The 24,271-nt window shown below is 42.1% G+C and overlaps 1 protein-coding gene across 1 annotated transcript in view; it reads right to left on the bottom strand.

Annotated features, from left to right (window-relative positions):
• Positions 1-217: 217 nt before the first annotated feature.
• Positions 218-24,271, bottom strand: part of WIF1 (WNT inhibitory factor 1) — a 43,600-nt gene continuing 19,546 nt past the window's right edge. Inside the window, exons 3-10 of the mRNA XM_013302949.3 lie at positions 20,158-20,266; positions 15,377-15,517; positions 11,380-11,475; positions 9,649-9,744; positions 8,193-8,288; positions 4,020-4,115; positions 3,320-3,415; positions 218-1,043 (exon numbers count right to left, since the gene is read on the bottom strand). Of these exons, the coding sequence (XP_013158403.3) occupies positions 922-1,043; positions 3,320-3,415; positions 4,020-4,115; positions 8,193-8,288; positions 9,649-9,744; positions 11,380-11,475; positions 15,377-15,517; positions 20,158-20,266 (852 nt within the window). The 3' untranslated portion in view covers positions 218-921. The remainder of the gene's footprint in view (positions 1,044-3,319; positions 3,416-4,019; positions 4,116-8,192; positions 8,289-9,648; positions 9,745-11,379; positions 11,476-15,376; positions 15,518-20,157; positions 20,267-24,271) is intronic.

The following is a 24,271-nucleotide window of genomic DNA, read 5'->3' as shown; positions in this document are numbered from 1 at the left end:
CACAGGGAAGAGGAACACCCTGGCCCTTGCCGCTATCCCCTCCCATGCAAAGGCAGCAGAAGAAGTTGCTCTTCTGAAATATTTTTAAGAGCTGAGGGGCTAAAAGCATGAGAGGGAAACCAGCTCCACTGTGCCACTGTTTTATGAGGGTGCTCTAGAAAAGCCATCAGGCCAACCCAGCGCTGACAAGACTGCAGCAGGCCACACAGAGCAGTACTCGAAAAACTAAAGCAGCATCTTTATTTTATATATAACTGTCAGTATAAAAAGTTTATTACATATGAGCTATTTTGTTTACAATATATTATATTGCTTCAAGCTGATGCAGAAAGTTCATACATTATAGTTCTACTTTGTTTACAATATATTACGTTGGTTAAATGGCACCACTGCAGGGTACTTTTAATACTCAGTACTTTGCAAAACTCTAAGGCCAAAAATAATATTGAATTGAATTATTCAGTTTTTAAATTAAGCAACTTATTTATTTTTCTTAGGGAAAAGTCTAAATACACAATAGCAAAAATGCAAAGTGCACCTTTCTTTTGTCTTAGGCAAATTAAATCTGTAGTCATTGGAATTATTCAGGTTAGCATCTACAAGGTTTTCTGCTTGAATATTGTTACTTAATTTTTGGAAAACATTTGCAGCTATATAATCAAAAAAGGAAGTTTAAATGTAACTGAAGTATAGTACAAAACACCATCCAAAGCACTGAAAGAAGCCTATATAATCATGCTATAGAAGTATTTATAAAACTTAAAAGGAATAGTAAATATCAGCTCAGTGGTTTATAATGAAGCTAATAAAATTCCAGCTGGTAATCTTAACTGTAATGAACAGCGTTTTAACATTCAATCCATGAGAGGTTAATGAAGGCTATGAACTTTGTGTAACACGAACCGTTTCAGATGTTGGAATTCACCAGATATAATTGGATTCGGGCGGAACATGCCTCTCCTCGGCCCTTTTCGGCAAAGGCACGTGCTGCCTGTGCTTGCTGCCTTCTGGCCTCAGGGCGCTCAGACCGCTGGCTCCGTACCCTGGAAAATTATCCATTTCAAAAGAAAAGAAACTACAGAAGTGGGCTCTCGATCCACAGCTAATATTTCAAGTGGAAACAGTCTCCCACTTTTGAACAAAGGATTTTGCTATGCTTTAGGCAAGTGTTCGCCCCTCTCTGTGCCCCCCAGGATGGATGAGGTGCTGCCAGATGAAAAGATGGTCTTGCCTCTCCAGGGAGGCCAGGGGACCATCAGCATGCCCAGGCTATCACTCAGCCCTGCGTTCACGCATGCACAGCCCATGCCAGGTGGTAAAAGTCATCCTATCTGCCAGTGACGGGCTCTAAAGAGGGGTGTAAGCATCCCCCCAGGGAGACCCTGCACCAGCTCAGCTTGGCTTTGGTTTATGGCTGAATGCAAAGATAAAGAATAGCAGCAACAATAAACACTTAAGCGGGGGGGGGGGGGGGGGGGGGGAAGCAGTCTGAAACAGGCTTAGTGGAGCTGCTTTGTTGTGGAAAATGAAAACGAACAATAAAAATGAAATTCATAGTATGATGTTGTAATTATTTATAGTTTCACTTACCCATCTCATTATTTAAAGTTCATGGAAATGATTCTGAAATTAAAACTGAGTCCCCTGTTCAAGCTTTTTAACCACTTCTTTTTAAGAAAACAGTTTTTCCAAGGAGCCATTCATTTGATGGACTATGAAGCAAGTCTCTCAAATTAACTATACATCTCCTGCCAGCATCAGATGTTTCATTTTAGTTGAAAAGAGAGAATTCAGTGTGTGCACTTGTATGTGTAATTTAAACCCTACATGGGCATTTAAAACGGGGCTGAATTTTACCCAAATGGCCTATTCTCAGTTTCCTTGCTGTATACAAAGAGAGTTTTGCAGTGCTAAACTCAGCAGGACTGTACCCAAACTCCATGTAACGAAGACTGGAAAGCCTTGGAGCTGACAACAATGCGTTGACTCCTCATAACAAGCCAGTTATGAGTTTTGGTTTTGTTGTACAGGTAATTACTTCTTTGGGGATGGTCAGCCATGGTACATATTTTTTTTCACTTCCTATCTGAGTCCTTTATAAGAAGAGTATAACAGGAAGAAAAAGTTCATCTTGAACTTACGAATTGAAGTTCATACTCGTTCATTTCCATGTTCCTTTTTTCTAAACATAACTTATATTAATGGTATTTCTCCTTCAGAGAATGGCATGGATACTTAAACACAGGTCCACTAACTAACAGCACAGAAGTGGACTCCCCAAACCTAATTTCCACAGCAAAATCCATTTCAGTTAGATAATTCTCATTTTTTAATGAAACAACTATATTTATTCTAATACATTTTAATGTGATACAAATCACGAGCATCAACAGCATTTGATAACAATGAACATTCAGTTGATGCTGCAATGTAAAGGTCACATTTCTAATGGCTAATTGGTGGGTTTTAGGGCTGCAAAATTGTTTAACTTTTTTATTATTGAAACTTAAAACACGAAATGTGAATTGTTAGCTAACAGTGATAAACATTAATACCTCATGGGAGGATATACAGAATGTGTCTTGAAAATCTGCTAATACAGCACTTTTGCACACGAAATATAAAATTAAATCTGAAGTTCTTACTGGATATATACAACTGTTTTTCAAATAATTTTATAGTGCTATTAGAAACCCATTGAAATGATCAATTGCTTCAGTAGGTGTCAAATGGACCAATTAGCACAACTGAAATTCATTTTGAGGACTTTTAACTTTGCTTTGGGATAATATATTTTGTAACCTGTGGAGCACGGGTGGGAAGAGGAGGAGAAAACTCTTAAGTCAGTAAGCATAGATCTTGCACAACTCTTCAAGTTTTCCCCAAAGTTTCTAAAAGACACTGCATTTTTTTTAAGTTTTAATCAGCTTTAAAACCTGGCCGAGTTTTATTTCTAAAAATGCCTACCCAACATTTTAATGCTAGCTGACATTATTGAGAAGTACTGAAAGATTTTAGATCCCTTCCACACTATGAGTGGAAGACACACAAGGTCATCTAAAAATCTGGTTGATACCAGACTCCGGAATTTCTAACACAAGGGTGATCTTGCCAAAACACTTTCAAATGATTCTGAGTTTTTTTTAAGTAGTTAAAATGATGGAGTATTAAAAATCTTTGGTTTATGGTTTGAATTAAAGGAAAAATGGAGTGCAGTATCATTAATTATGCTGGAAAGGCTCCTGAAGCAGCCATTTCTGTGTAGCATTGGATGTGTAAGACCCCCAGCACGGACTCTTGAGGTTTGTTTCTCACTTACTTTTATTGCAGTGTCTCCCGTGCCAGCCTTCTTTGCACTGGCATTTGTTGGGCTCAACACAGGTGCCGTACAGGCCACAGCCAGGTTCGCAGACAGCTGTAAGAAAGTGAGCACGTACACCTGACTTTCGGCATTTCATCCAGAGACAGAGTTATATATTTGCTCTTCCTGCTGTTCCTCACGATGGGTTGGTCCTGGCATGGGCTGGGGCTCTCACAGTAAATCTGTGCCTTTGCACTGAGTATGTACAGAGCCTCGGAACAGTTCACCCCCTCGTCACCTGCAAGGTCTGGCTCTGTCACTGGCAGAGAGCAGCAGAGCTGAGCATCCTCCTAAACCAGCAGGCGAAGGAGAGTAGCCCCCAGCACCCCTCTCACAAAGTGCTCCCATTGGATTTTAACTTTGCAATGTATTGACATTTTATTAAGCATTTCTCTACTACTAACTGCTATTACTGAGGTGATACATTGCTGTTTTATAGAAACTCAGAGTACAGAAGAGACTGCGAGGAGGCTTTTGTAAAAAGACATTTCTAGTTTCGTAATTCCCTTAAGTCTGGTGTATGCTGTATGTCCAGTAAGTAAATTAACCTGAAGAACTTTGACAAGAAACAATTCATGCTCACATTATGTAAAAACATACTGTACAGCCAGCTTGATGCTCCTACAACAAGGACCGATGGAGTGGCTTTGGTACTTACGTTTTGAACACAGGTCTCCCTGGTAGCCTTTGGAGCACTTGCATTTATTCTTACCAGTACATTTGCCTCCATTTCGACAGGGCTGATGGCATTTACCTAGAAATTGAAAACATGAAAACAATTGTCTTAGTCCCCTGCACCTATTGGAGACAAGTGTCTGAGAAGCCTGCCTTGTACCCCAAAAAAGCCTTGGATCCTGGTGTAAGAGTGCACACTATGGATCCATCAGGAAGACTCTGCTGCAAGTCTGTGCTTCCAATTTATGTGTGTTCTTATGCTTTGAAAATACAGCAATAATTGGGCATGGCCAAAGCCCATGTGTCCATACAGTTTCTGTCTCAATTTGTGCCACTCAGACTCCACAGAGTCCTGCCTGCAACCGGTCAGTATTGCCTCCTGCTCTCCTTGCCCTTCATTGAGACAGCACTTAGTGTTTGCAAGTGGGATCCATACCCAGGGGGCACAAGCAGAAGCAAATCTGGTGGTGTCCCAGAGAGATTTTAAGCAACAGGATGCTCAGGCACTGACAGGCACAGCTGCTACTTGCAGACAATAAATAGATTGGCTGGGCCAGTTGGCTTGTAACAAAAGGCTGTGGAGCACCATGGTGGTGTGGATGGTGCAACAAGGGCTGTTCCACACCACAGCTCAGAAACCAAAGGCACATTAAAAAAGCATGCCCTTCTTTCCTGTTTGCAAAGAACAGAGCATCTTTGGTAACAGTAATTAGAACTGACAGATCTTTGTCAAGGCTTTTGGTCTGGAAATCGCTTTCCCTCACATTCACACGTTGCCAAAGGAAGAGTCTGGGTCTGCCGGCACGGTTGGAGGAAGGGCTGTTTGGCCCTGGCTCACCTGGGGCGACGTCAACCAGCCATCCAGGTTGGTGGAGGAGATCCACACCCAAGCTCCTGCTGGGCCTGAGCCGCACCGAGGGCATTCCTCAAACTTAAAGTCAAGTCTCCCATTGCTAGAACTCATCTGCGTTATTGAACTAATTAAATCTTCACTCATCTCTAGGAAGGGCAAGCACAGTGCCCACAAGTCAGGTCACCCTCAGGCCAAGGAGACTCACTGCCACGTCCCTGTGTGCTCTCGGGCCTCTGGGAACTGCACCCTCAGTCCCTTGCCTCCTTGGTGGCCATATGTCCCAGTGCAGCTTTTCTCAGTGTTTTCCAAAAACCTTTTTTCATCTTTTCTAATCCCACAACACTTTACAGATTCCTCAGAACAGAGGGAAAAAAAGCCCTTCCTAGACTTAGCACTATTATTTACCTGAACCTGTGAGCAAACAAAAGCTGGAACCTGGGACAGCAAACTGCTTCCTTTCCTTTTTCTTTTTTTTTTTTAAAAAAAGGATGTTAACTGGGACCTGCACATGAGAATTGAAGCATCAACGCTGGCTTGCTGTGCTGAAAACCTCAACAAATGCACTCATCTCGTGATCACAGACTGCCCCCTTGGGAGCTCAATGCCCCAGACAGCGCCTGCTCAGCTTAACCCCAGCAGACTTCTGTGATGCATGTGTGTATCATCAATATAAAAGAAACATTTGTTCCTAATGTGCATAATTATTTTAATAGCCCTGAAACGAGCTTCAAAAGCAGCCAACAGAACAAAACATGCTAAGGGGACTTTGCGCAAAAGCACAATTTCCCTGCAGAAGAGAGGAAACCTTCAGGTATTTTAATTTTCAACCATGTGGAACCCAAGTACTTAATGACCAAAATGAGCAATGCTAAGGAAATCCATGAATTTTCCTAGTTCTTGAAGAAAATCTGGGGAATATGGGTCAAAGGGTGTGATACCAACTTCCACAGAGTTGCATTAGGTAAGCATTTGGCTCAGCACAGCTCGGTTAACTTTGGACTAAGGTATTTTCACAGAACGAAGGAGGGAGTAATAACTCTCTCTGTTATTGACTGAGAAATGGAAAAAGCAACAAAACAGTTGGTGACAAATGGGGGAGGAATCCAAACCAAAATAAAACTCTCTGGACTCAAACTGAAACACTAATTAGAGACAATGCATAACTATAGCTAGAAAAAATCTGGAAGACTGTGAATGCTTATTAGTACTGTAGACTGGGTCCAGTACATTTCCCAGGAGTCTTACAGGGTGATTCAACTATTAGACAAGTACTCAAAATCTTTAAACATTATAAAAATAAAAAAAAAGAACTTTGCAGTTTTCAGAAGATGGTTTTCTGCCTGTTGAGAAGTTTTCTCCCCTTGTTATTTAAAGACCCCCATGACTGAATGTAGCTGGCCCTGGATCTAAGAAAAGAGACCAAGTAGTGCTTCTCCGGTTTTCTAAGACTCATCTAGCATTTCTTGCAGTCTTTACTTTTGTGCTGGCACTGGGGCAGTGCCCAGAAGTGGTAGCAGACATCAATCACAGTGTAATAATTGCCGTCCTCACTTTACAAAAACCAAGGCAAGTCCATAGCTTTCCTTGCTCTCATCGACATGATCCCAGTTTAGCCCTTAGCATACTGTGAACCTGAAAATTTTTTTCTTTCTTTTGTACAGGAACTATTTTACTGTCTGTGTTTAATTTAATTTGAGTTGCAGAGAGAAGCCTTTGAAAGCAGCCAAAGTCAGTTGCACCTATCCCAAGCAGCAGTAGACAAGGAGCTTGAGCCCCTCGGACAGATCGGTTAAATGGATTACCCTTGATTGTACATGCCGTAGAATTGGTTGTAAGAATTCTCCTCAAAAAAACACCACTGACATAAAATACACGTGTCTCAAACTCTGAACCAAGCCTTACTCATCATCTGAAGAATAACAACAAAGTTGACTCCTTGGGGACAGAAGAGAGAAATGGGGTCCCATCAGTGTCAAATTCGAACTAGATGTAAGAAAGGTAAATTCAGTGGAAACCCACACTATTGCCCTTGCTGCCATCTGATCTAAATTTGTACCAGAGGACAACCTCTGTAAATTTAATAACAATAAAGCTTTGCTGCTTCCGTTTGGCTCAAGTTTTGGTGAGTTGAAAAGGAGTTGCAAAATGCCTTGTAAATGCATAAAGATATGGTGAAACATTTACATACATTTACTATTTATCTACACATAAATACTGAGCAAAATATAGGTCCTATAGTACCTGTGTTCTTTCTTTGCACAGTAACTAATTTCTTGTCCTGTACTGGCTGACAGCATGTTAGAGTTTGTTCCCATGTGTCTCCAAAGTATTCGATGATAGAAATTTTGTAACTGTGAGAAAAGCCTGTCTCTACTATGCATGTTAAGAAATCAGCTCTTATGTATCCCAGGCCAAATGCTGTTCTCCGTGCTCCTGTGAAGGTTCTGGGGAACCTCAGTGAGATTATTTACAGGAGGGGAAGCTCCAGGCAGAGCGTCCTATTAGAAGCTTTAAGCCCAGAAAGAACAACCTGGGTGTACATTGTCAAAACCAAAATGCTCATACTCTATTCGTGTGGGGAACTATAGAATTAATCCAATTTAACAAAGCTGTGAGAAAACCATTCTTTTAGTGAGATCAAATACCTGACAGCTGACCTCCCAGGTCTGTTCCAGCCTAGCCTTATCTCCACCCCCAGCTTTACACAGCAGACTTAGATCAACCATGAGCTAAAATATTTTGAATTGCTTTGATGCTAAACTTCTGAAAATAGCAAGTCTTTTGATGTTTGTGACACAAATTTTCAAGTTGCCATGTGAATGCAACTTCATAGGTTATATGAAAGCTCTCAGCTCTTACGGTTAAGTCCTCCCTTTGCCCCAAACCCTTTCATTCCCAACTTACATTAGCCCTTTCGGAGGTGCGGGCTCAAACCTAATCTGCTGTGCCCAAGTCTGAATTGCTGTAACGTTTGAAAATAGCTGCTCCACATGGGCTTGGCACAGCAGCAAATCTGTCTGCACACTTACCTGCTTGCATACTTACAGCTTGAGGGCTGTTACCAAGCCCAGTTACAAGTAAAACCAAAACAAGGTAGGGGATGAGACAGTCTAGCAATGAGTCAAATTTATCAGTAGGAAACTCATTTGGAGGCATGGGGCATCTGACTCTCTGAGCCGCTCAACCTGCTGTGTGAGACCTTCGCTGTGAGCCCCGCAGAGGCAGGTCACACATCATCACTCAGACACTGACATCAGGAGAAGCTGATGTAAGTGAAAGCAAGCACACGGAGATGCTACTCACTGATTTCACATTGGTCTCCTTCATAGCCTGAAGGACAAATGCATTTTCCCAGATAGAAACACGTTCCTCCATTGAAACAGGTTGTTGTACAGTTTGCTGAAACAAATAAAACAGGAATGAGCTAAGTCACTGTATGAATTCAATCTGACCTGACCTTAATGTTTTCTGCTGCTTATCATAAACAAACATTGAGTAGGTTTTAAAAAGTTGCATTAACATCTTTTCATCTAGTTTACAAAGCAAGGCTGAAATGCAGTTTTTCCTACATAATACTTTACAGGGGCACACACACAAGTCAATACAGAAAGAGATGAGTTAACAACACAGCAATGAGATCCGCAAGGACAGATTGTGTTACATCTTTACCAGTCCTCACATGTAAACCTCGTTGGAGGATCACTATTGCTATTGAAACTGCCGGTGTCTGGTAAAAGGAGCACAACCTAAGACTGGAAATTACTTCTACAAGAGGATACTTTGCTACAGTTCTTAATTAATGCTTTGACTAGAAAGAAACCTTTATAAGTTTTTGTCGTGTGGTGACATAGATGCAAATGCTGTGTCTCTCACCTGCCGAATTACTTAACACTGTGTTAGACGTGACTTTCCACCATACAGCTGGGATTCACATTAATCCTTCAAGACATCCAGAGCATTTCATTACAGTGCATTTTTGAAACATTTTTCAAATGTGGTAAAAGTCTCATCAAGGACCAGATACAAGTCAGAAGGCCACTGACAACAACAGTTTGTGCAAGCATACCTAAAGGCCTAGGAAGGCTCCCATTACTCTGCTGGAAAGTCTGCTAGGACCTTTTGCATTTAGTCTTTACTTCATATAGTTCTGCAACAATAAATGCAACGTGATGTTCTGTAATCTGCTCTGCCATGAGCAGGTCACGTGTATTTCTGCAGGCAACTACTTCTGCTTTCCCATGTGGTAGCTTGCACTCTTCCAAATTACTGTTCTGACCAGTGACTGTTCCTTTTTATCCTTCCTGAGCCACAATGCAGCAACAAAAGATGAACAGCCTGCTTATTTTTTCATGTGTCCAGATGCAACAGATTAATGTACTAATTAGTAAAACTAATTTTACTCCAGGAAACTAGAGTTCAACTAGAGATCATTTTTTCTCCTAGGCCAGAAATACAAGTGAATTTTGTGGTAGGTCCCACAGCTTGCAGTGGATTAATTAAAGCAGTTATTTAAATTACCCTTCACAGAGCTGGTGTATATGGATGCCTGCACATCCAGCTGTGAAAGCACTGCAAATTCCTATATTCTTCCAGCAGCTGCCAGGTTGTGCTAGAGCATCTATTTGAACAATCATTAAACTTCTAAAACTTACTTCATTACTTGCCTGACCTTCCAAAATCCACTCCTAAAGGGAAACTAACACAGGTGAATAAAGAGAGGCTGCTGGACAGGGAGCCTGGGGGGTTTTGCTTCAGTTACCTTTGTCGCAGTTGATGCCATAGAACCCTGGGGGGCAGATGCAGAGGCCGGGTGTAATGCAGAGCCCACCATTCATGCAGCGAGGAGCACACAGCACTGAGGAGCAGGAAGAACAGAAAAAACATGGCTGGCATCGTAGCAACTGGCTATTTAAATACACTGCACTTTGACTCCTTAAGCTACTTTTCCTTCTGCTGAACGTACTAAGTCACCTTTGCAAAGCATCTTCGTTAGCGGTTTAAACCAGTTACATCTCTGGTTTGTATCTGGCAATTTTTATATAGTGTTACTAGAAAAGTGAAGACTAAATTAAGTTCAAATCTGGTTCCATATGTAAGCAGGAGTTGCCTCTTGTACAGTTTAACTCCAAACAGGGTAGAGCAAAGTGCCTACCTACACCCTCTGGGTATCTGAAATCCCCCAGACCAGTCCTCTCTATAACTGGGCTGGTGCTGCAGCTGGTGCCTCAGCTCTGCAGACAGGGCTGTCTCTTCAGGGGCTGTGCTCAGAGGTGTCCCAGCTGGGTCCCCAAGTAGGCTTTACAACGAACCCTCCTTTCTCCCTCTGCACACCTGATCATAAGCATGGCTACCTAAGTTAGGCTAGGGAAGCCTGATGCGTGGACTGCTTTTGGTGGCCAAACTGTCCTGCATGCACCTTCTCCAGAGCCCCAGCACTCTCCCAAGACTTCTCTGCACTTGTGGCCGTCCCTCAAGGCTCTTCCATGGAGGCATCTCAGGGGGCAATGCTTCATTTCGTGGCTGCCCACAACTGGTACATGCAGTGAGGCTGGGTCCATACTCGTGAGTTAAACAGCGCCCAGGCACGGGGCTAAGTGGGGGCACAGGACCATCCACCTTGTGAAACCGTCGGTGCTGTTCTTGGCACAGCTTCATCTCTGGAAGACTGGCAAACCCTCCTGGGCATGGCCCTGGGGCAAGCGGTAGCCATGTCCTCCTCCCAGCAAGGAGTTTGAAAGGGGGATGGCTTTTGAGGGTGAGAGTGTTTATTAAACACACAAATGTAAGCTGTGCCATGCCAGGTGGCCCCCAGGCCAGAGAACAGTCCCTGATCCTTTGTGCTTAATATTTTGGAAGTAGCTACAGTGTCTAGAAGTGAAGGATGGCATTGGAGTAGGATGCCTATGGGGACGGTTTGCTCCATCTCAGGTCACCTGGAAGAGGGTCTGCCATAGATGAAGGAGGAAGAGATAGAAAGAAGAGCTAGTTTCCTCGCTGAGTCACACCAGTTTCCTGGTCCTTCACTCCTAGAATGTCATTTGGGGCTATTAGTCACTAATGGAAGGGAAAAGGAGACTCTTTCCTTCATCTTCCCACCCTCATTGTCAGCCTGCCTCTAAATTATATCTTATCTTCAAATAAACAAGCACAGAACAACTAAAGTCCTGTGCTTTGTTTCCCAGCTAGTCCTCATTAGCAGAAGAATTTTATTTGATCTTTTTGCTAAATGGATTCCCTGTGATTAAGGATCACTTAACTATTGTGTCAGTTTTTGTTAAAAGCAATCTCAGAAAACATTTTTCTTGTAAGCAATTACTGTTTCCATTAGACCATGGACAATAATAGTAATTCTCTTACATATGCGGACTCAAAATATATGAAATCTTCAGAATATGCCTTTCTTGTTTTTAGGAGAGGCTACAGTGCAGTAGCTACAGTTTTTTTGAGATTATGGCAAAGACGACAATTGAGAAGATCTTTTAAAAATTACCTTGCTCACAGTGAGGCCCATAAAATCCACCTGGACATTCACAGACATGTCTTTCGTTGCAAAACCCTCCGTTTCTGCATCCTCCTGGACACTCCGCTTCATAAAACATAATGACAATCTTAATTTAATATTCTATACTTCATCTGTCAGTCAACTCTTGGTAGGATCAATATATTCCTTTGACATAACAGTAAAAATATTTCCTGACAGACAGGCAAATGCTCACAAAAATGGGAGTTCAGCTAAGACCTCCTCAAGAGAAATTACTTTCTTTTTTGTTAGTCTACAAATACAGGTTTCATCACATGTTCAAAGGCAGGATGTGCTTCTCCACAGACTGTGCATTTCCATTGCTCTGCTGTTCTGTAAGTGCATGAGCAATGTGGATGCTCTGCTCAGTCCAGCACTTTCTCCTCTGTGTGGAAATGAGTAGGCAGCTCAGTGCAGGACTTGCATCGCTGGTTAGACCTGCCCCCAGTATGCAGGACCAGTCTCAGCTTCTGCAGCCTTAAGTAGACTGCACTGCAACTTGCATTGCATTAATTGCTACATCTGTTACTACTGAGGTAAGGGTGATGAAATCTCTAGTCAAATGAAAGAACCAGCTTCAAGGCTAAATGAAAGAAGGCCAGAAAGGAAGATGAAAGCATTCCTGCACAGTGGTCCTATATCATCATCTGACTTATTCATATCTCAACGATTGATCAAACACTGGTAAAAGCATTTGGCAACACTGGCTGGATTATACAAGGACAAGAAATACCTCTGGGTACTACCACCATCCCCAAAACACCGGAGTCCATTGAACAAGAGGCAAACAGAATCGAACCCTATGGAACCCCATGAAAACATGACTGCTTGGCAGAAACACAGTTACGCAAAACCACCTTCCCAGCTCTCTCACAGGGAAGGAGGCAGGCAGGAGAGGCTCCCAGCTTTCATTAGAAAAACTTAAATTCACTAGTGATCAGTGGTACCAGGGCCACAGGGCAGGTTTAGCAGAGTAGGCGTGACCTTCTCATCTTAATGCTATGCTGCGTGACACTCCAAGTGACAAGGTTCAAAAACTCTGAGGTAGACTGATATGTCTCAACCCAAATTCAAAGGCCATCTATCAGACAGCAGTTGGCTGTAATGCTGGCATCATTACATTTTTTTTCCCTTCAGTGTAACGGTGCTGTAAACATGTGACTGCCAACACCTGCCAACAGCATCCTTACCCCTTTTCCATTGCCTCATCAGGAAGTGCTGGCACCTACCATCCCTCGGTTGTAAAGACGTACCACTGATTCACACTGATTCCCAGCTGAATAATACCTGAGTTCAAACTAGAAGCAGTTACAGCCTTTAAGGTACACTTCTTTAAACTGGCAAGGAGTAGCAGGATGTCTAAAATTCAGGAGGATCAGGTTGCCTGAGACATTTTTGCAGTCCATAGAGATTCTTTAAATGTAACTCCTATTAATACAGAGGAAAACATAACCCTGGACTTCAAAAAACTGAATTATTCTTCCTTCTAATATTTGAGTCAGGTGACATCTGTTAGACTTACACACAAGTTTTTGGTTTTGAAAATGTATCTACTAGTTGATTAAAGCCATGGGAAATGATGGGTGCTGTACCTACGTGCAATATTCTGCTGTGCTCATGTAATAGCTCTCTATTCAGTGGAATGCAAAGGGTAACACGGAGACTAAGCAAAGGAAAGAAAATCTGATGTGCTGGTCAGGTGGCTTGATATAGTGCACAACTGCCAAACAAATAGGAAAGACAGTGGAGGAAAGATGTAATTCTAAAATGCTCTTCTGTCCAAGGCCACAGATATATGAAGCAAAAAGTTTTGCTTTAAAAGTAAAGCTCTCTGCACCAGGAGTAATAGTGGTAAAGGCTTTTTGGTCTTACTGTGTTCCAACACTGTACTCTAGGACTCTCTCTGGATATGCTTCTTTCTTTGTACCCAAATCCAGAGCTGCTATCCATTACAGAAAATGCATGCTTAAATACATACCATTTCAAATAGAAAAATAGGAAAACATAATTTTTTGTGGGGCCGCCTCTTAGCCACAATAAATCCTCTCCTATCCCACAAAATTGCTCCCTCGTTTCCCTCACTTCCTCTGGCAGGGGCCCTTCTGGATGGCCAAGAATGACTGGAAACAGTGACCGGAGTCCCAGCAGGAGGGATCAGAGCTCCTCACCATGAACCATGTCTTTCAGAGGAAGGAAACTCACCCCTACTCTAACATAAACTGGTAAGGACATGCTCATCCTTCTCAGCATCTGTTCCAAAGAACTGTGGTGTCCACCTTAACAGACAGAGGACAGGAATGGGAGTTATTCCAGTACATGCTGGGAGAGACAAGGTTGAGAAAACTCCTCCTCTGCCCATCTCTAGTGTTTGGAAAATCATCCTTGTGTCTCTCAGCTGGCTCCGGGAACAAAAGACCGGGACAATAATCACCCCCAGCTTTCCTGAGAGGCCATATGATGTAATACTGCTAAATTGTTCAATATTACATCTCACATCAAAATGGTAACAACAACAACAACAACAACAAAGAGCACTGAAATGATAACTTGGATGAACCCTACCTACTACACTGAGTTTGGAGCCCTCTCTGTTTAAGCCACATTTTCCCACAATTCGGACCTGTAACTCTGCTGTCCCTATCAGATTACCCCAACACTATTTCTGAAGTTTATTAAGTTCAGTATCTTTGAACTGAACTGAAAATAAAAAGATAGCAAATATTTAGTGTTGTATTTACATCTAACACACTACTTCATACATGAGATCTGATTGATTTTGCTGCCATTAAGCCCCCATTTTCTTTCCTGCTTCTCTGCCCACTTCTTTTCCCCCTCCTCCACTTTCCCTGGGCTAACTGGCAGCAGCAAGGCTTCAAAGGGGACAAGCAGCTTTGCTGTTTAGGTGTAGTAAGGTTTCAAAGAATAAACAGCTCCTGCTCCTGATGATTGCTCTTTGAAGCCACACTACAGCCAATTAGCTCAGAGAAAAGAGCACAGAGAAGCAAGTGTGGGACTGGGAATGAAGATTTCATAGGAGAAGAATAAAAATCTCATTTTGTACATCAGCCCTGTCATGGGTTAATCTGATACAATTGCCACATGACATGGGATAACTGCCTTACCTTAGATACTAATTCTTCAATTTCCACGGCCTCAGTTTAAAGTGATAATTATAGTTATTTGTAATGTAACAAATTAATCCAGAAAGTCTTACTACATAGCGTTTATGGTTCAAAGATTGGTTGACTAAACAGGTTCCCTCCTTTCCAAGTAAACACTGCAATAACTTCATGGTGCCCTTCTTCTACCAGTGCATCCTGTGTGTGTTTACTGCTTGATGACTCTAAGTCTCGAGGACCAGGTTCCACCACCTTACCTGTATCCAAAACCAAGAGGTTGCCATCCAAGCTCCAGAAAAGGCAAAGCCAACTTTTTCAGAAATGTTCTGATTTAGGATTTTTGCATTTGGTTTGGATGTGCAAGTTGAGATTTAAGGAAATGTTGATTTTAAGGTACCAAACAGTATTAATTGAAGTCAGCGTCCCGACTGCAGATCCCATAAGTTCAGTTCTCCAAACTACATGCCATTTCTGGAAATGTTAGCCTCAGCTTGTTTTCACAGAACTAGCTCTCCTCCAAGCACCTCAAATAATTTGCTGACAGTTGCTTCTCATATAATACATTTCTACCAACGTCCTTGACGTGATGAACAATGAACAGGAGGAGAAATGGCTCCAACCCAGGCTGCTAAGAGAGATGGAGTTGACAGGAAGAAAAGGGTTAGTAAACATGTACTAAACAAACAGCAAACCCACAGACAGAGCCAGAACAGCCTGGCATTCACCACCACTGCTACACACTGTGTGACCACTTTATTTCCATCTTCTCTAGCCCTTATCCTGAATGAAACACAAGAAAGTTGGTGACCTGGTCTAACAGTATTCTGGCATGTTCTCTTTAGTGTTACCTTGCTGACAGGTTTTAAAGAAGATGGCGTTCTGAGGGGTCTGGAGAATAATATTGCCTTCTGAATTCATTATGATCACGTTCACTTCAAATGCAGCAACACCATCTTGTTTTCCAAGGCAAGGAAATCCAACCTGAACAACTTAAAGGAGAATAAAACCAATAATATTTCTGTTTACATGCATATGCATATATATATATACATATACAATATATATATACACACATATACATACACCAAAATACTAAAAAATATAGATAGTATTTGTATTTAACCTTTAAAGTAATGCCATTGATGAAAACCTGCAACACAGAGATACACAAATCACCTTACTCATAGGTGGCCCCCAAACTAGAAATACAGCAGAACAGGAGATGAGCCTGTGCTCACTTACTGACATAACCCCAACAGCCTACAGCACAGAAAGTGATCTTAACACAAACATACTTTTACTTGCAGATGAAGCAATTACTCATGTGGAGGTGTCTAAGGACACACCAAACCAAGCTGGAAGCCTACATGCAGTTTTCTCAGCTGAGCTGATCACTTCTGAGTCTAAATTTTGCAGGCTCTCATATGACTTCTGCAAAAACATCTGACGCATTTTGGAAAAAAAAGTCACTTTAGATATGTTTTTCAGGTTTGGATATTGTAATTAATACTTAAATGAGACAGTAATTTAATCAAAACTTAGTCTGTAAAATGCTGGCAAGATGCTACACTTGATAAATAATATCACAGGTGCAAATATTTAACAAGAAGACAAAGACACGTCACTCCAAAGGAACTTGTGAAGTGTAGCGATATTTGGAGATTGCCTTTCCAGGAGAAGTACTCAAACACTTTTGAACTACAGAGAGTTTAAATAAATAATTATGGCCAGTAAATCTGGAGTATTTTAATGAGGAAGCAGGTTTGATACCTCAGACCTATGGAATGCTCTGCTGTGATTGTCTGAAGTGATCTCAAACAGAATCGTTTAGGTTGGGAAAGACCTTTAAGATCATCAAGTCCAACTGTAGCTGCCTCTGACCTTGGACTAGACCTTCCAGAGGCCTATACCAGCTTTACGTGAAACGATTTCATCTCTCTTCTTCAAAATCGGCTCTTCCTAGCTGCTAGGTAGATCCAGCTAATAGAAATTGATTATTCATTTCTTCAAAAGCTGGACTGAGATTTCAGATCCAAATATTGAGCTAGCAGCCCTATACTTGCCCATTATAAAAAAAATATCTGCAATTCATAATTCAGCCATTTTTGTTATTTGTTATCTTGTTATAATACAGAATAATTTATTGCTGAAACACATTCTGCTTCTGGTAAGTCAGATCTACAGACTGAAAGGGCTGTTGCAGTTTTCATTATAAAGCCATTTCACTGGTGAAGCACTTGGACACCAATCTTTTAAAAGACCATTACAAAAAACGTGCAGCCATGTGGTAAGAAGTCTTACAGTGGAGTAAATACAGTTTAAATGCAGTGAACTTCTGAAACTGCGGCAACCTTCTTACAGCGCGAGTGCAGGACATCAGTGCTTGGATGTGTGACTTAGCTGAGCAAATTGCAATGAGTAGGAAGATATGGCAGAAGTTTAATGATAGCACTATAGTCATATCCAGACTCCACTGAATCCGTAGCAAACCCCTGAACTCCCCTGAGATTTGGCTGTGGGTTTAAATGCCGAGAGCAAAGGCTGGCTCAGGGCGCTTGGGGGGCCAGCTCCTTCTCAGTCACAGGCCACTACATTTCTTCCAGGCACAGATCAATAGCTGGTTTTACTTCGCTCAGTGTGGTCTTCAAGATATTGGTCACTGCCACTACTGACAACACCTGGCTTCATTTTGAACTTGCTGACCTCAGTTTGAACCACCGGCTCTTCACAAGCTTCCCCCTGAAATGAGCAGTCAGCCTTCTCTCAACAGACAGGTACCCACACTCTTCTCAAACATCTTCTTTTGGACAAGCTGAGTAGTCTTAGCTTTTCAAGCTCTCACTGAAAGGCATCTTCTCCAGCCTTCTGAACATCTTACCATGTGTCTAGGTGTAACGGTATCCATGTTGTGAGCACTGAATCAAGTAGCAATCCTGGGATTTGGGGATGGGATTTTCCAACGAGTCTGAGAAACCTAAGTGATTTAAATCTAATTTAAATTTGAGGAGAATTTGATACCTCATCTCATTAAGGATATACTGAATTAAGAGAAAGTTGAGAGAAGGATAATAAGGCTGCATCCAATGAGGAGCAACTGAGTAGGTTGTGACAAAGCCTGGCAAAAAGAAAAATTAGGGGGAACGTAATAGACATCTGCAAAACCATGACTGTCACTGGATAGACATACTGGATAGGACCAACAGTATGGACTGACTGCTGTCTCTACCGGTTCAAGGACTAGTGCTCATCAGATGAAGCTGTCGCAGCCAGACTGGAAACGACAGGAGGGGGTTCCTCATGCAATGGGGGGCAGTGAACTCCTTGCCAAAGGAGACACCAGAAGACAAAATGGACTCTTAAGACTCAGGAAACCCCCCAAGCTGAAGAGCTGAAGTCAGAGCTGAGAGGGTAAACAGAAGTATCACATATGCTTGCCCTCCTTTTGGTCTTCCACAGGTCTCCTCACAGACATAAGACAAAATACAGGCTAGGCAGGCCCTAAAGCTCTAAGGCCATACTTATGCTTTAGTGGTCATAGGCAAATATCCTCAAAGAAATTTTAAAAGTCCACTGATTTTGACAAGACCACTGGGATCAGCTACCTCTGAGTAAGATACCTAACTGCTAATCATCATTCTTGTTCCCCACTCTCATGTTTAAGACAGCTGTCTTGCCTTTTTTATTCCTTCTTAATTGTCTTTAGTGTAATCTTTTGGGCTAAAATGCTTTTCCAAGAAATAACTTGCTACTGTTGATTTGTTACTAAAGACAAGCTGCTGACTGAATTTCTTTTGACGTGCTTATGTGTAGAAAAATGATTTGCTAATGCAATAAATCCAGGCAAACTATAGACTAGATTCGTTGGAACTGTTTTGTAAACATAAATTATATAAATAACTACAAAGTAGCAAACATTCACTACTTTTATAGCATATATTTATTTAAGGCTACTTAGTTAATTTTGGCCACCTAGCAGGCAGTGCAATAAAAAACACCATCATACTAGTGGCTCACTGTTAAATCATGTACGTGCTTCAAATACTGCAGTTGTACTGATTATCAATCACTGTTAAACACTGGACTCACTATAATGCCAAACAAGACTTAAATACATCTTATATATACACTAAGTGCAGTGGTGCCCTGCACATGATCCACCTAAGGGAACACCACGGACATGCCCATATTAGTCCTGGAACAGAGGTACCAGTGCTGCAGACCGGGTAAGTCCTTTTTGGCTTTAATCAGACCTTCCCCCATCCTGACAGCGAACAGACCTTCTGCTGGAATATGAGATCTCATCTCCAGCCTCCCTGCACTTGTAGATTATGTTTTCCTAAACAGTCGGAAGAGGGGCCTTTTGGTTTAGCCTTTCTGGATAGTAAAAAATTAAAGGAGAAACTAGCTTATATTAGAGGATGCTGAGTGCAGAGCTTCCCACATATCTCACCTGCTTTATATGGAGATGGAAACAATGCTTAACAAGAACTTTGCCTTTGTGACCTTTTTAGTTACATTTAAATGTCTTTATTTGCCAACATGTCAGGCTTGCAACCAATTAAATTGCAGCAACTATGGTACAAATATCACAGCACTTCACCCAAATCCATTTTCAATACCACTCATTCCATCCACATTGAATGGAGAGACCAATCACTAATGTTAAATTCCAGGTGCCACAGCAAAAAGATGTGCAACATTACCTTGACACCATTCTGCTACAAGCTGAAAATGGAGGATATCAAACACAAACCGTCAGAATTTATACATTGAAAAAGATAAGAGAAAGAAAGACTGGTAAAAGATGTAAACTCGTGTATCAGTGCTCCACTTGCAGCCTGTCCACTTGCCCTGTTCCATTCCTCATTTCCTTCTCATTTTATCTCATGTGGTCTTAGGCTGGCTAAGGCTGATCATGAAACCATAATCGCTAAGATGCTACGGTCACCCAGACGTACATTTCTGCCATTCTGCCAGAGACTACCACACATTAGCCCTGGAACAATCATCTAAAATGTGACTCATCTACTTCAGAGCCTCCCGTGGAAGCTTTTTTACTTCACTCGGCTCACTGCACCGCAGTGCTTCTGGAGCACTCGTGTTGGCTTGGGCTCAGCCTCTGCTGTGGAGGCAAAAGGTCCAGTGAAGGGCTAAGAATGCACAACTGAGGGAGAAGTGGTAAATGATAATATCCTAAATGAGAATTTGTGTCTCTGAGCTGAATGTGTGATGACAACAGCTGACCTCAGCTGAAAGTAAAATGTCCACAAACTGTAACCTCTGAGAAACAGAATAATTTGATAACTATTCCTTACAGTGACCAAAGACTTTGTTTCCCAATTGTTGCACAACTTAAGCAGTAGTATTCACGCACATGAATTTTACGCGACAATTTTGTACAAGTTTTTACTGATTTATCTACACATAAAAGCGTCAGGTGACTTGGCTCAGACAAAATACACTGCTGTAGTCAGGCAAGGCACTCACAAACTGTTCAGTGTCAAGTACTGTGGCAAGCATTTCTTTAGCAATAGATTTCAGAACTGCAATTCATAATAAAACATTTAGACTTTACTGGCTATGGAATATTTTTTACAGGAACACAATTTATAATACCAACAGCACAAACCTGATGCTTTATGAGGAACTGTTCCAAGCAGAGGGATATTTATAGTTGGATCAGCCATTATGCCCTTATCCAAAGAGTGCAAAGACAGGAACTCATAGAAGTACTCAGCCTGTGACAAAACAAATGAAAAATCTGTATGTATTTTAATTGCATTCACAGAAGCAAACTATTTAGCATATAAACTACAGCAGAAAAATACTACACTTTTTATTATGCCATTCACTTGATTTGTTTCTATTATTTCGCTGAGTGCTTCTTCACCCAAGCATAATTTTCAGATAATTTCCTCTTTCAGAGACTGTGAGTGACCATACAGTAATCGGGATGCAGCATAACAGCAAGGAAAATGGCATTCACACAGTGAACAAGTATTATACAGAGAAGGAATTTTTCACAACCCACACCTTTTATCTAGCAGACCACAAAACACGTGTGAATGCTAGGCTAATTCTTCAAGCTGTTCTGGGGGCAGAATCCTCCTGGAACTACCTGGGGAGCCTGGGTGATGTGCTTGCACCACGAGTGCAGTTTAAAGGACATACCCATACGCATGACGCAGCTGTGGCATGAGAATATCCATCCTTGCTCTCAGCTGATCTGCACAGCATGGCACACTGCCTGAGGGAAACAGTGCCAGGCAATGAACAGCCGCACTGCTGGAGCGCCAGGCTAGGACACATAGCTTGCTTAAAGCTCCAACACTGCCCTGTGCACCCCCAGTTCATTAAACTGCTCCAAGGGTGGAGCTGAGAGCTGCCCTACAGAGCCGGCTTCATGTCACTCATTATTAACCGCAACATAAATGATTTGTTTTGGCGATCCCCAAAAGGTGTTGGCATGATTTAAAAACTGCTTTCCACTACCTTCATCCTGCTCCCAATATTGCACTGTGGCACAGACTGTAGGCTTTGTTACTTTCCTCCATGGGACCCTGGCCTCTCCGTTCAGTCATTTGTTCAATATTTCTTCGCATTCAATGCAAAGCAACGTCATGCGTCAGCAGCATAGCCGTACACACCACATACACCTGAGATGTATGCATCTTACCATGTCACTGGAGGCTTCCCCTACTGTCAATGGAACAACTTCAGGTGTGCAGAGCAAGTGGAAATGAACCTTTGAACCTAAAGTCTGGCTTCTCACTTATCCTGAAGCATATAAGGGTTCACAGGTAATCGTACCTGCTGCTCTCAGAAAAGCACTTGAGACCTTAGCAAGGGCACTGGCAAAAAAGTGTTTTCACCCAGCAATTCATTGATAGTAGACAGTATTGTTGTCGGCTTTGTAGCTAAAATAGTGAAATAAAGAGAGATTAAAACCAACATTTTATGAGAACTTTGGGCTGATAAAAGGTAGTTGATTTATGTCTACAAGATGGCAGTCAATGTCCTTAGCGAGAAGACTGTCATTTTTCTCCTGTAATATCCTGGCTCCCTAGTACAAGGAAGACGTGGACTTACTGGAGTGAGACCAGCAAAGGGCCACAAAGGTGATCAAGGGACTGGAGTGTCTGACATACAGGGAGAGGCTGAGACAGCTGGGACCATTCAGAGAAGGTTGACAGAAGATCTAATCAATGTGTGCAAATAGTTGATAGGGGGTGTAAAGAACATGGAGCCAGGCTCTGCCCGGCAGTGCCCAGTGACAAGGCAAGATGCAATGGACACAGTACAGAAAACTCCATCTGAACCTGAGAAAACACCTTTTTACTATGTAGGTGACTGAGCACTGGCAAAGGATGTCCAAAGAGGTTGTGGAGCCCCCATCTGCAAAGATATTCAAAACCCAACTCAACACAGTCCTGGGCAAGTGGCTCTAGGTGACCCTGCTCGAGCAGAGGGGTGGACTAGATCACCTCGAGGTCAGACTGTCTGGTTTCAGGTCATCCTCAGCCCTTCTGTGATTCTGTGCTCTGCTAACCTGAGCAGAAACCCTGGCAGTGTGTGAGGGACCATCTCCCTTTAGGTTCTGGTGACACCAGCAAGGCACTCAGGAGCTGGGTGGAAAGGTCGTTAAGACATTCCTAATCAGCCCTGGCAGCACCTCCAGTCACTTTGCAGGGACACCAAGGAGACCCCAAACAGCATGTGGGGGGCACAATCCACACGGAGGGTGTTGTGTCGGCACAGAAACCGCAGAGGAGGCCTTGCAAAACAACAGGGAATGAAGCGATGAAAGTTTTTAAGGGTGGGTTAAACACATGGAGCATATGCGGGAGGGAGAGGGGACAGCAAAGCAGTAAAACAGGAGATGAAAATTGAAGTCTGGGGTAATGTTCAAAAGGCTGCTTTTAATTAAAGACATTTCTTCCCAGTAAAATATACCATGCCAAAATATGAAAACAAGCCATAAAGTCAGATTGTGAACATTTTTGTTTTCAAATAAAACTTTGGTTCAGAAAAATAATTATATGTCTCCACACATCTATAGAATAGTACAATGAGTGAGTCAATGCCGTTCTGTCTGTTTCTCATTGGTTAGCTTTGATGTTTGGTTATATCTAAACCAGGTCATAATAGGTTGGGATATTAAAACATTATGTTCGTACTACTCTAGTAAACAAGAACTGCTAACTAGACCAAATAGCTCCACTCCCATATTTCCATTCCAGCCATGCTGTTGTAGCAGGTTAGCTTGTGAGCCAGACCTTAATTTGTAGGAAAGGAACTGGAATCACATTTTCTAGACTTGAAACGATGCCTAAGGACAAAGACAAAAAGAAAGTTCACTGTGGGAAAGGGGAACGATTGCTGCATGAGCCACAATATTCACCGCCTAACGAGGAAGGCATTCCTCTAACCAGAGCAGAGGCGCAGCAGTGATTAGTGCCCGAGGCAGGAGTAAGTTCTGCTCGCATGTTAAAAAGATGGGAAGAGACATTGCACAAGCAACAGGCTGCTCGTGAGGAAAGCCACACATTGCACTGGGGGGAGATACCTACTCTCACCACTTCTGCACCAAGGTTTGTACATCTGCTGAGCTGACAAAAAATGGACACCTGCAAATGATAGTATCTAAGAAGACCTGAAACACCTCATGTGGATGCAGCTAGCATGACTTCAAAGTTATGAAGCCATGTGCTGCAGAGTATGATTGCAAATCACGTACTGCACTGGGTGGTTAAATTTTGATATAAAAATTATATACAAAAATCAGTCTAGAGAGGCTGCACAGTGGAGCAAAGTAGTTTTAACTCCTCAGACCTGTGAATCTGAAACAAGATTTGGCTGCCATAAATCCTATCTATTTGGAAAAAATCTATCTTGACACAATCCCTACATCTAGTCTCCAGTACTGCCCCGCTGTAATTGAGTTGATTGCCAATTAATTTGCATTAATCATCATGACTGAAAAGCAAACAACACACTCTCAGCAAATATTTACCATGCTCCAGCCTAGCATGAAATTTAGTCATGATGGTTAATTGAAGAGATAGGTCTGTGCAATTAAAATATTGTCTAGTGACTACCGTAATTTATGCTGTAAGTGGTCATTGTGAGTGAGAGCAAAATTTCCTGGGATATTGTTGAGAGATAAAGGGGGAACTCATAATTTATAATCCCTTTTTCATTACGAAAACAATCTCGTGACATTTTTGTTTTTAAGACAGCCTATGAAGCATCTGGCATGTGAGGGGAAATCTGGTACCGAAGCTAAATCTTAGAGAAATGGTGTGATCAGAGGTGACGGAGGAAATGGGGTTTGAGATAAATTGTTGATCTTTGACAACTGCACACTCTACACGCACAGAAGATTTTTGGTTTTGGCTTGACTTCAGGAAGCACCCAAGAAAGAATACGCTTTACTTTTCTGTAAAGACTTTGAGATGCTCAGAAACTGAGGCAAGGGCCCCTGCAGACCGTGTGTGAACAGTCTGGGGACCCAGTGCCTTCAGGCAGCAGGTAGCCCTGCACAGCTGCCCTTTAACTGTTCCTCATGTGGACTAAGCCTTCAGCAAAGGGAGGAAATTTCTTTTTAGGCAAATAATTCCATGGTCAGGATTAACTTTTATGGACTTTAAATGGCTGTTTTCTATAAATCAGAGGAATTTAAAAGGTTATAAAAATAACGAAGCCCTCTAACAAGAATTGTAGCAAACATCTGTTGGCAGTTT

The sequence above is a fragment of the Falco peregrinus genome, chromosome 6, assembly GCF_023634155.1.
Source record: "Falco peregrinus isolate bFalPer1 chromosome 6, bFalPer1.pri, whole genome shotgun sequence".
NCBI classification, from domain to species: domain Eukaryota; kingdom Metazoa; phylum Chordata; class Aves; order Falconiformes; family Falconidae; genus Falco; species Falco peregrinus.
This window is presented reverse-complemented; position numbering and strand designations above follow the sequence as displayed.